At 43.3% G+C, this 11,321-nt stretch overlaps 3 protein-coding genes across 3 annotated transcripts; 1 reads left to right on the top strand and 2 right to left on the bottom strand.

Annotated features, from left to right (window-relative positions):
- Positions 1 to 3,934: 3,934 nt before the first annotated feature.
- Positions 3,935 to 6,459, bottom strand: LOC129850861 (2-hydroxyacyl-CoA lyase 1-like). The gene is made up of 8 exons (XM_055917051.1): positions 6,187 to 6,459; positions 5,749 to 5,853; positions 5,599 to 5,639; positions 5,217 to 5,297; positions 4,981 to 5,053; positions 4,716 to 4,793; positions 4,449 to 4,543; positions 3,935 to 4,136 (listed from the first exon to the last, which is right to left on the bottom strand). The coding sequence occupies exons 1-8, from the start codon at positions 6,235 to 6,237 to the stop codon at positions 3,950 to 3,952; spliced, it is 711 nt and encodes a 236-aa protein (XP_055773026.1). The 5' UTR covers positions 6,238 to 6,459; the 3' UTR covers positions 3,935 to 3,949.
- Positions 6,460 to 7,864: 1,405 nt separating this feature from the next.
- LOC129850862 (uncharacterized) lies at positions 7,865 to 9,094 on the bottom strand. Its single transcript, XM_055917052.1, has 3 exons — positions 8,697 to 9,094; positions 8,293 to 8,380; positions 7,865 to 8,114 (listed from the first exon to the last, which is right to left on the bottom strand). The coding sequence occupies exons 1-3, from the start codon at positions 9,042 to 9,044 to the stop codon at positions 7,930 to 7,932; spliced, it is 621 nt and encodes a 206-aa protein (XP_055773027.1). The 5' UTR covers positions 9,045 to 9,094; the 3' UTR covers positions 7,865 to 7,929.
- Positions 9,095 to 9,503: 409 nt separating this feature from the next.
- Positions 9,504 to 10,704, top strand: LOC129850863 (polysialoglycoprotein-like). The gene is made up of 4 exons (XM_055917053.1): positions 9,504 to 9,583; positions 9,757 to 9,822; positions 9,985 to 10,068; positions 10,204 to 10,704. Exons 1-4 carry the CDS (start codon positions 9,523 to 9,525, stop codon positions 10,590 to 10,592), a joined length of 600 nt encoding a protein of 199 aa, XP_055773028.1. The 5' UTR covers positions 9,504 to 9,522; the 3' UTR covers positions 10,593 to 10,704.
- Positions 10,705 to 11,321: the final 617 nt, after the last annotated feature.

Here is an 11,321-nt window from a genome sequence, read left to right as displayed (position 1 = left end):
TTTCCCAATGATGAGTAAAGACCGTTTGGCCTACCTTTCCCAATGATGAGTAAAGACCGTTTGGCCTACCTTTCCCAATGATGAGTAAAGACCGCTTGGCCTACCTTTACCAATGATGAGTAAAGACTGCTTGGCCTACCTTTACCAATGATGAGTAAAGACCGTTTGGCCTACCTTTCCCAATGATGAGTAAAGACCGTTTGGCCTACCTTTCCCAATGATGAGTAAAGACCGCTTGGCCTACCTTTCCCAATGATGAGTAAAGGCTGCTTGGCCTACCTTTCCCAATGATGAGTAAAGACCGTTTGGCCTACCTTTCCCAATGATGAGTAAAGACCGCTTGGCCTACCTTTCCCAATGATGAGTAAAGACCGTTTGGCCTACCTTTCCCAATGATGAGTAAAGACCGCTTGGCCTACCTTTCCCAATGATGAGTAAAGGCTGTTTGGCCTACCTGTCCCAATGATGAGTAAAGACCGCTTGGCCTACCTTTCCCAATGATGAGTAAAGACCGCTTGGCCTACCTTTCCCAATGATGAGTAAAGACCGCTTGGCCTACCTTTCCCAATGATGAGTAAAGACCGTTTGGCCTACCTTTCCCAATGATGAGTAAAGGCTGTTTGGCCTACCTGTCCCAATGATGAGTAAAGACCGCTTGGCCTACCTTTCCCAATGATGAGTAAAGACCGCTTGGCCTACCTTTCGCAATGATGAGTAAAGACCGCTTGGCCTACCTTTCCCAATGATGAGTAAAGGCTGTTTGGCCTACCTGTCCCAATGATGAGTAAAGACCGCTTGGCCTACCTTTCCCAATGATGAGTAAAGACCGCTTGGCCTACCTTTCCCAATGATGAGTAAAGACCGCTTGGCCTACCTTTCCCAATGATGAGTAAAGACCGCTTGGCCTACCTTTCCCAATGATGAGTAAAGGCTGTTTGGCCTACCTGTCCCAATGATGAGTAAAGGCTGTTTGGCCTACCTGTCCCAATGATGAGTAAAGACCGTTTGGCCTACCTTTCCCAATGATGAGTAAAGACCGCTTGGCCTACCTTTCCCAATGATAAGTAAAGACCGCTTGGCCTGCCTTTCCCAATGATGAGTAAAGACCGCTTGGCCTACCTTTCCCAATGATGAGTAAAGACCGCTTGGCCTACCTTTACCAATGATGAGTAAAGACCGTTTGGCCTACCTTTCCCAATGATGAGTAAAGGGCGTTTGGCCTACCTTTCCCAATGATGAGTAAAGGGCGTTTGGCCTACCTTTCCCAATGATGAGTAAAGACCGCTTGGCCTACCTTTCCCAATGATGAGTAAAGGGCGTTTGGCCTAACTTTCCCAATGATGAGTAAAGACCGCTTGGCCTACCTTTCCCAATGATGAGTAAAGACCGCTTGGCCTACCTTTCCCAATGATGAGTAAAGACCGTTTGGCCTACCTTTCCCAATGATGAGTAAAGGGCGTTTGGCCTACCTTTCCCAATGATGAGTAAAGACCGCTTGGCCTACCTTTCCCAATGATGAGTAAAGACCGCTTGGCCTACCTTTCCAAATGATGATTAAAGTCCGTTTGGCCTACCTTTCCCAATGATGAGTAAAGACCATTTGGCCTACCTTTCCAAATGATGATTAAAGTCCGTTTGGCCTACCTTTCCCAATGATGAGTAAAGACCATTTGGCCTACCTTTCCCAATGATGAGTAAAGACCGCTTGGCCTGCCTTTCCCAATGATGAGTAAAGACCGCTTGGCCTACCTTTACCAATTATGAGTAAAGACCGCTTGGCCTGCTTTCCCAATGATGAGTAAAGACCGCTTGGCCTACCTTTCCAAATGATGATTAAAGTCCGTTTGGCCTACCTTTCCCAATGATAAGTAAAGGCCGCTTGGCCTACCTTTCCCAATAATGAGTAAAGGCCGTTTGGCCTACCTTTCCCAATGATAAGTAAAGGCCGTTTGGCCTACCTTTCCCAATGATAAGTAAAGGCCGTTTGGCCTACCTTTCCCAATGATGAGTAAAGGCCGTTTGGCCTACCTTTCCACATGAGAAGTAAAAACCGTTTGGCCTACCTTTCTCAATGATGAGTAAAGGACGTTTGGCCTACCTTTCCCGATGATGAGTAAAGACCGTTTGGAGTACCTTTCCCAATGATGAGTAAAGGACGTTTGGCCTACCTTTCCCAATGATGAGTAAAGACCGTTTGGACTACCTTTCCCAATGATGAGTAAAGGACGTTTGGCCTACCTTTCCCAATGATGAGTAAAGACCGTTTGGCCTACCTTTCCCAATGATGAGTAAAGACCGTTTGGCCTACCTTTCCCAATGATGAGTAAAGACCGCTTGGCCTACCTTTCCCAATGATGAGTAAAGACCGTTTGGCCTACCTTTCCCAATGATGAGTAAAGACCGTTTGGCCTACCTTTCCCAATGATGAGTAAAGACCGTTTGGCCTACCTTTCCCAATGATAAGTAAAGGACGTTTGGCCTACCTTTCCCAATGATAAGTAAAGGACGTTTGGCCTACCTTTCCCAATGATGAGTAAAGACCGTTTGGCCTACCTTTCCCAATGATAAATAAAGGACGCTTGGCCTACCTTTCCCAATGATGAGTAAAGGCCGTTTGGCCTACCTTTCCCAATGATGAGTAAAGGCCGCTTGTCCTACCTTTCCGAATGATAAGTAAAGGACGTTTGGCCTACCTTTCCCAATGATAAGTAAAGGACGTTTGGCCTACCTTTCCCAATGATAAGTAAAGGACGTTTGACCTACCTTTCCCAATGATGAGTAAAGGCCGCTTGGTCTACCTTTCCCAATGATGAGTAAAGACCGTTTGGCCTACCTTTCCCAATGATAAATAAAGACCGCTTGGCCTACCTTTCCCAATGATGAGTAAGGGACGCTTGGCCTACCTTTCCCAATGATGAGTAAAGGCCGTTTGGCATACCTTTCCCAATGATGAGTAAAGGCCGCTTGTCCTACCTTTCCCAATGATAAGTAAAGGACGTTTGGCCTACCTTTCCCAATGATAAGTAAAGGACGTTTGGCCTACCTTTCCCAATGATAAGTAAAGGACGTTTGGCCTACCTTTCCCAATGATGAGTAAAGGCCGCTTGGCCTACCTTTCCCAATGATAAGTAAAGGACGTTTGGCCTACCTTTCCCAATGATAAGTAAAGGACGTTTGGCCTACCTTTCCCAATGATGAGTAAAGTCCGCTTGGCCTACCTTTCCGAATGATGAGTAAAGACCACTTGGCCTACCTTTCCCAATGATGAGTAAAGACCGTTTGGCCTACCTTTCCCAATGATGAGTAAAGGGCGTTTGGCCTACCTTTCCCAATGATGAGTAAAGGGTGTTTGGCCTACCTTTCCCAATGATGAGTAAAGACCGCTTGGCCTACCTTTCCCAATGATGAGTAAAGGGCGTTTGGCCTACCTTTCCCAATGATAAGTAAAGACCGCTTGGCCTACCTTTCCCAATGATGAGTAAAGACCGCTTGGCCTACCTTTCCCAATGATGAGTAAAGACCGTTTGGCCTACCTTTCCCAATGATGAGTAAAGGCCGCTTGGCCTACCTTTCCCAATGATAAGTAAAGGACGTTTGGCCTACCTTTCCCAATGATAAGTAAAGGACGTTTGGCCTACCTTTTCCAATGATAAGTAAAGGACGTTTGGAATACCTTTACCAATGATAAGTAAAGACCGCTTGGCCTACCTTTCCCAATGATGAGTAAAGGACGTTTGGCCTACCTTTCCCAATGATGAGTAAAGTCCGTTTGGCCTACCTTTCCCAATAATAAGTAAAGGCCGCTTGGCCTACCTTTCCCAATGATAAATTAAAGCCGCTTGGCCTACCTTTCCCAATGATGAGTAAAGACCGTTTGGCCTACCTTTCCCAATGATGAGTAAAGACCGTTTGGCCTACCTTTCCCAATGATAAATAAAGACCGCTTGGCCTACCTTTCCCAATGATGAGTAAAGGACGCTTGGCCTACCTTTCCCAATGATAAGTAAAGGCCGCTTGGCCTACCTTTCCCAATGATGAGTAAAGGCCGTTTGGCTCCTTTTAGGACAGCCAGTGCTTCTGTGATCGCGATATGGTCAGCCATACTCACTGGAGGAGGTGGACAACAGGGCACCTCTCTGACAAAGGAAATAGGAAAGAATTGGTCAAACATTAAACATGTTACCTATCAACTTTATTGCATACGTAAATAAATCATGAAGGTCTATCTAGGCTTATTGCTATTCTCTGATGAGAATACTTTGATATAGTGCTATATTTTCAAACTAATTTAACAAAATCTGGTAATTTCTTGTTCACTTCAGACGTTAAAAGGTAAAACAAAATAAAATCTACATGACTATGGTGATGTGAAGTCAGAGGTATACATATTCAACAGTAACACATTAGTATACATTTTAAATGGATGAAAGACAGTGATAGCCACCAACCTGACTCTGCTCCTGTCCACTTTAGCATTGACCATGTCCCCAGATATGTCTACGTATACAGCACCGGGACGTCCATACATGCTAGTGCGTACTGCCTAAGACAGACCAAACACCCTTCCATTCAGAATCAATTAAGGCTGTGTTCTTCTGAAACACTTAAGCTACTTTGCTAAGCTGGAAAATTAGAGGTCAGAAAACAGACAATTGCAGGTGATACCAAATGATATGAAGAGGACTAAACAGAGTGAGTCAGAGGAGACTGTATACCTTCTCTATCACTGAGGAGATCATATCCAGACTGCTGGGCCTAGCTGAGAACTTACTGTACAGTCTGCACGCCTCCACCTGACAGAGAAAGAGGACCACAAATAACAAATGATGTCCTCTATAAGCAATTAAACTGCTAGGACCAGTTTCCTGGACAGAGGTTCTCTATTGAGTTCGCTTTTAAGGCCATGACTAAACTTAATCTGTGTCCGGGAAACCACCCCCTAATGTTCAATAGTCAGAAACCTCACGGTTGAATTAGTACCTGTGGAAACTCTTGAAACGCCCCAGTGGTCTCCTGGTTTTGATCGGAGGAGCCTCCAATAACAATCACAGGCCTACAGAGAGAGTGGTGTCACACAATGACATCAACTGACAAGCGGAGTTAGTTTGGAGTCCTCAGATCAGTTTTTGCAGTGTAAGGATAGCATCCCTTCTTTTGAAAGGAAGAACCACTGAACATGAGTAGAAGGGCCTTCTGTTTGTAGAGTTCTAACATACCAGCAGTTCATGTTAGCGTTGGCCATTCCACCAAGAGCATGGATGAGTCCCGGTCCAGACACAACCAGACAAGCCCCTGGACTAGAGAGGAACAGACAGACAGGCAAACACACAGGAAGATAAGCAGAGAGGAAGACAAACAGAGAGACAGACAGAATTAGCAATGTAAAACAGCTATGAAACTAACCCTCACACACAAGTCTGTGTATGGCTAGTTAATATCCCATGATTTGGGGAGAGCTGGTTTAGTATTGTATGGAGAGAGTAGTCTCCCTAGGCAGACGGGTTGTTTTCCACATTAACAATGTATCGACATAGGTCAGGGATTTCAGAGAGGAGAGACAGTATCTCTAAAGCTCTCTTATAATGACAATCCTCCTACCGTCCAGTGAGGTAACCAACAGCAGATGCAGCATAGCAAGCCTGTTGGACGACACATACCACATCAGTATTACTGGTGTCCCCACAACCAATTCACATAAAAAATGTAATGGGAAGATTCTGATTTCATACAAATAAAAAGGTGGCTTACGGCTTGTTCATTGCGCATTCCCACATACTTGATTCCTGAGGCTTGAGCTGCCATAGCCACTTCAATGACGGGAACACCAACTATTCCAAACATATATTCTACATTCTGCAGAGAGATACATGTAGATACAGTATGAATTGTTACAGTGTAGTTTAGATGTTCTTTGCATTGACACACACTTTGGCATACATCAACAGGGGTGTTAACATATGCTATTCCATATGTTAACAAACATCCACATAAACATTTAAATGTTTTGCTACAACAATATTAATATTTCGCTATACCAGTGCAATGACCTTTGACACACTTTCACAACTCTTAGTGCTACATTGTCACTGCCAAGGACATGATCAGCGACTAATATATTATTTACCAAATCGTAGCAATACCGTTATACAGTGTAATACTATTTTATATAAATTGCACATATCTCACCTGAGCTTTTAGTGCCTCAGCAACGAGCTGAGCGCCTGTCACATCTTCCATTATTACTGTCCAGAAATCTGTTCGTGATACTCAATAGCTTATACGTCGTTTTTAGATCTCTTGCAAATCATTTGTTTTTGTCCCCATTACAAAATGCATTATATGAGTAGCTGCAATCGATAGATATTTCGATAACCACTTACTCCACAGAGTTCAAATTTGAGTGACTGGACGACTTCTGGCACTGCTGCCCAAAGCATGACCCGTTTATACGACTTCCGGGTTCAGGGCCAATCACATGAGCCGTACAATAGTAGTTATGAATATGTATGAACTAGTGGCCTTTTTCTGTTTTTATTGCAATAAATACATAACAAGGTCTCATTATGTGTTTCTAACTGCACTTATACTTAACTCAATGAAGTCATTATGAGTGTATGACTTGAGTGTATGCATTATAGATATGGGCTTCATAGAAAGTGTAACAACTGTTCTCTGTTCATCTTGTTTTAAAATTGTTAAAACAAAATTTAAAACAAGTGACTTGTTTTAAATGCAAAGAAAACACATTTTATGATTTTTAATAGTGTCAAAAATTGGTTGAAAATACACTTGCACTTATAAGCTTAGATGGTTCTCGAATTAATCAGGTCTCTGCATATAAATACTTAGGGATATGGTTGGATGATAAACTGTCTTTTAAAATGCATATTGACAAACTTTGTAAACGGCTAGAAATCAAGCTAGGCTTCCTCTATAGAAACAGGACATGTTTGTCCTCTACAAATAGAAGACAAATTGTGCAAGCTACTTTTATGTCCGTTATAGATTATGGGGATATTATCTACATGCATGCTACGGCATCAACACTTAAATCGCTGGATGCTATTTATCATTGAGCACTTAGGTTTATTATGGGTGCTAGCTACAGAACTCACCACTGTGTTTTATATCAAAATGTGGGTTGGACATTGCTGTCCGTGAGACGAGAACAACATGCTCTCATGTTTGTCTATAAAGCATTTCTGAATAAACTACCTTCTTATTTATCATCACTCATCAATATTAGAATTAGAATTCCTAAAACCAGGTCTCAAGCATGGATTACACTTGAGGCCCATGCAATTTACATAAAGTTGGGTATGGCTGCCTTTCCCTGTTAACTTAAACTTGAGACACTTGTCCCCCTTGCCCATTTTAAATATTTATTGGAGGATTTTTATTTTTGTATTGCTTGTAACTGTTTCTGGAAATGCAAGTTCTTGTGCTGTTAGGGGAATAACCTATGTGTAAATGTAATAATCTGCTGCTGTATTTATTTTTGTGTTATCTGTGATCGTTTTGTTTGTCTTGTGTAGTTTCTTAATCATTGTAGCTTAACTGAATGTGTAACATGCAGGGCCCAGCTGTAACAGAGACGTTGGTATCAGTCTGTGTTCCTTGTTGAAATAAAGGTAGAATCATCTGATCCATTCATGGCTTTAGTTGTGGCTTGATCATGTGAATGGTCTACGGAGTTTTCTCCTATATGTCTGTCTTTATATGTGACGACATCTTTTCTCTATTAAAATGTGATTTCCACAATCAATAATCATAAACAGTAATTCACTATAAATACGTTTGACTATGTGGTTTGAAGTACTTTACCATTATCTTGCACAAACAGTAAGACTACTATAGACAGAAATCAATGCAGTAATGTTTTATTAAATAAAGGCTCTGATTAAAATAGTAATAAAATCAGGCATTTGGCTAATTCTTCTTCCCAAAAGCTCCTCTGAATGGTTTGAAGACGGCTCTGGAGATAGCTCGTAACACCCTGACTATGAGAGGGCGTTTACGGGACTGGGACTCCTGGGGAGCAGGGGCCAGTGTGGTTGTCAGGTCCTCCTTGGGTGGGGAAGTGGATGGAACCTCTGGAACCTCACACTCAGCATCTGTGATAAGAATATTTCATAATCAGAAAATGAACGTGTGTGTTTGTCTGTCCGTCTGCCTGTCTATCCGTCTGTCTGTCTGCCTGCCTGTCTGTCCACCTGTATCTGTAGTCACTGTTTTAACAAGCTGGCCATAGGGTGATACATCAATATGACATTATCGATGCTTATCACTTACTCTGTGAAATACGAGTCTCTCTGAGACGTTTGGTAGGCAGCGCATCCTGTTCAGGGTGGCTCTTCGGTTCCCCTTTTGTCTTGAACAGCTGTTGACAAAACACATCAGGACAACTGAGCCTGTGTAAAATATATGGCATGCATCCCAAAAGGCACCCTATTGGCTACGTAAGGCACTACTTTTGACATGGGCCCATAGTGCTCTGGTCAAAAGTAGTGCACTATATAGGGAGGAGGGTGCAATTTGGGACACAGGCATTGACTCTCTCCCATGTGTATTAGGATTGTATTACAGCGGCCTCACTCAACCTCCTAAAGACAATGACAACAGCATTGTTCTAATGCTGAGAGACAATAGGGGTGTAGTGAATCTGTAGGGTACATTTCAACACCAGAGCCCCCTACCTTCATCCTGATCTTTGGAATCTTGCCAATTTTGGGTAGGAAGCGCCACTTCCTGTTCTTCTTAGTCTTTTCCCCTCTGGCAGAGGGAAGGCGGGCCATGCCGTCAGCCTTTACATCAGCCGGGCTAAGGCCCCTGGCAGGGAATTCCTCAGTATCATTAATGTCAGCCACAACACCATGAGTGATGTCACTTGCGGCATTGCTGGTGTCTAAGTAAGAAGAGCAAGCTGGTGTGACTGACCTGGGTACAATAACTGGGAGAAGAGGACGCAACAATGGAAAGCAGTCACTGCGTTCCAAAAGGCATTCTCTTCCCTTTATAGTGCACAACTTTTGAACAGGGCCCATAGGGTCTGGCTCTGGTCAAAAGTAGTGCACTAAACATGGAAGGTGCCATTTTGGACGCACCCTGCAAAGTTAACATCATAAAACGCAATGTATAACTCAGCTGTAAAACTGGGAGGACTATATGGTGGAGGCCTACCCATTTCCCAGGAACATTGTAAAAAGTGGATTTGGGTACAGTGTTTATTTCCCCCTAATATCTTTGAATATTACACCTAAAATAATTAGGCCTACTTCTTTCTACTGCTGAGCTGAGACCATTAGGGTTAAACATTACAGATATAAACGCAATATATGGAGTAGAAAAGATTGAATCAACATATGTTCTACATGGTCTATTTCTATCTGAATGTAACACCTCAATCAAGCATGTTAATTGATCGTTAAGTCATGTTTGTCAGGTAAACGGTCATTAGTGGCCTATATAAGCCTCATACAGGCCATGTGAAGACATTACCTGTTGATAACACAGACTATTTTCATGATCATGGGAGGTGTGAGAGAATTGCTGCTCTTTGTGGTGACTGTGGGGGTTGTGAAAGGTTGGTTCACTAATGTTTTATTTGGATTGAAGGGATTTGTTTGGGAAATATGCTCAACTTTATCAGTTGGAGATTAAAATTTTATTGTCTGTTTGTTCCGCATTGGTCATCTGCTATTATTAATATATGTAGGTCTTTTGTGTCAACTCAACTTCTGTTAACTTTCTCCTCAGTTTCTTGTTACCCTGTTGGAAAGTCCCAGAAGCTAGAGCAAGTCTCTCTGCAGAGGAGACTTGGAGGTAAGTGTTTCTTTCCACAACCCTTCTAGCTTTGTACTGTGTCTATGGTGCTGCTGTGTTTGACACTACTTCAACACCATAGAGTAAATAAGTTGTCCAAATAATGTTGTCAAACCCTTTGATTTGGTAATTTTGCTTTTGTACCTGAACCTACGTTTTCAGAGCTGTCATCAAATGACGTCTCCATTGTGCATGCCCTGGCCTTGCTCCGATCCATAGGGTCTGACGCTAAACAAGACAGAGAAGGTACGCCCTGTCCATATACTTTTAAATCTGTGTTGGGTTCATGTTGCTCAACATTCGAATGGCAATTTGGCCTAGAACGTGTAGAACAGCTGTGTTGCTGTAGAATACCCAACTGTTTCTTTGTTTTCTCTCTAGAGTATTTCGAGACTAATGACGTAGAATCCCAAGCTTCTCCAAACCATGGTAGCTCTCTGGCAAATGATAACCTGTCCTCTGACGACGCTGCCACTGGCCCGTCTGACGACGCTACCTCTGAAGCTGCCACTGGCCCGTCTGACGACGCTACCTCTGAAGCTGCCACTGGCCCGTCTGACGACGCTACCTCTGAAGCTGCCACTGGCCCGTCTGACGACGCTACCTCTGAAGCTGCCACTGGCCCGTCTGACGACGCTACCTCTGAAGCTGCCACTGGCCCGTCTGACGACGCTACCTCTGCAGCTGCCACTGGCCCGTCTGACCATGCCATTGAGGAACTGTGGACTTCTGCATCTCAGCCCCCGTTGACCACAAACATGGATATCTGACGTGGGACATTGTGCTCGGGGTCCATGCAAGTGTTCATGGGTTTTCTAGTCCAGGTTGTGTGTGTAACTGCATTTTCTTGTTTTGGCATCAATTAAACGCTAACTGTAATAATTGTGTCCTCAGTATTGTTTTGACGGTTCTGACTTGGAGTTGAGGTCTTTGACCTGACATGAGTAACTGGTGATGGCAACATTTATTTTGCATTATAACCATGCTTTGGCATCAGCAATATGTCTACTTTGACCCCTGTGCTTAAACTACCATTTGACTTAAGCTACATTTGGTCAAATCATGCTAGTAGCATCACATGATGTGGAATGGGTTCTTGTTCATTTAAACTTGATGTTTGTGGAACTGAGTTTTTGGGGTTGGTACATATGAGGCTGCTAGAATCGGGTTTAATGGTGTCAGTGCCAACTAATATCACGGTTGTCAACTTGCATTTAAATGACACTGCTGGGTGTCTTCTCTCGTAACTGACTTGGTTTCCTATTAGTGAATGCTTAAATATAAAACCAGCTCTCGTATCACTAGCCCATCGTTTTGGCGGGTTGTCTTCATATCCCAGTGCCAATCCAAACTTTCAGGTTAAAATAAGTCAAGGCTAACCTGTCTTAGCTGGCAGGTTGCTATCAGGTCCAGGCTCTCCCAGAGTTGCTTGTAGCGCTGCTAACCTAGGGTTTGGGCAGGAACAGTTTGACCAGGATTTCCCACCCACTCCGATTTAC

Source organism: Salvelinus fontinalis, unplaced genomic scaffold (genome assembly GCF_029448725.1).
Source record: "Salvelinus fontinalis isolate EN_2023a unplaced genomic scaffold, ASM2944872v1 scaffold_2378, whole genome shotgun sequence".
NCBI classification, from domain to species: domain Eukaryota; kingdom Metazoa; phylum Chordata; class Actinopteri; order Salmoniformes; family Salmonidae; genus Salvelinus; species Salvelinus fontinalis.
Note: the sequence above shows the minus strand (reverse complement) of the source record. Positions and strands in the feature narration are given on the sequence as shown.

What these genes read in the sequence shown, in the direction of transcription:
- LOC129850861 (XM_055917051.1), bottom strand. Translation starts at nt 6,237, where the DNA reads ATGGAAGATGTGACAGGCGCTCAGCTCGTTGCTGAGGCACTAAAAGCT. An exon ending in GAATGCGCAATGAACAAGCC is followed by an intron (nt 5,640 to 5,748) that starts GTAAGCCACCTT and finishes GTCGTCCAACAG; the next exon opens with GCTTGCTATGCTGCATCTGC. An exon ending in CGTTTCAAGAGTTTCCACAG is followed by an intron (nt 4,794 to 4,980) that starts GTACTAATTCAA and finishes TTTCTCTGTCAG; the next exon opens with GTGGAGGCGTGCAGACTGTA.
- LOC129850862 (XM_055917052.1), bottom strand. Translation starts at nt 9,044, where the DNA reads ATGGGCCCTGTTCAAAAGTTGTGCACTATAAAGGGAAGAGAATGCCTT. An exon ending in TTCCAAAGATCAGGATGAAG is followed by an intron (nt 8,381 to 8,696) that starts GTAGGGGGCTCT and finishes TTTTGTCAACAG; the next exon opens with CTGTTCAAGACAAAAGGGGA. An exon ending in AGAGACTCGTATTTCACAGA is followed by an intron (nt 8,115 to 8,292) that starts GTAAGTGATAAG and finishes TTCTTATCACAG; the next exon opens with ATGCTGAGTGTGAGGTTCCA.
- LOC129850863 (XM_055917053.1), top strand. Translation starts at nt 9,523, where the DNA reads ATGATCATGGGAGGTGTGAGAGAATTGCTGCTCTTTGTGGTGACTGTG. An exon ending in TCTGCAGAGGAGACTTGGAG is followed by an intron (nt 9,823 to 9,984) that starts GTAAGTGTTTCT and finishes CTACGTTTTCAG; the next exon opens with AGCTGTCATCAAATGACGTC. An exon ending in CGCTAAACAAGACAGAGAAG is followed by an intron (nt 10,069 to 10,203) that starts GTACGCCCTGTC and finishes TTTTCTCTCTAG; the next exon opens with AGTATTTCGAGACTAATGAC.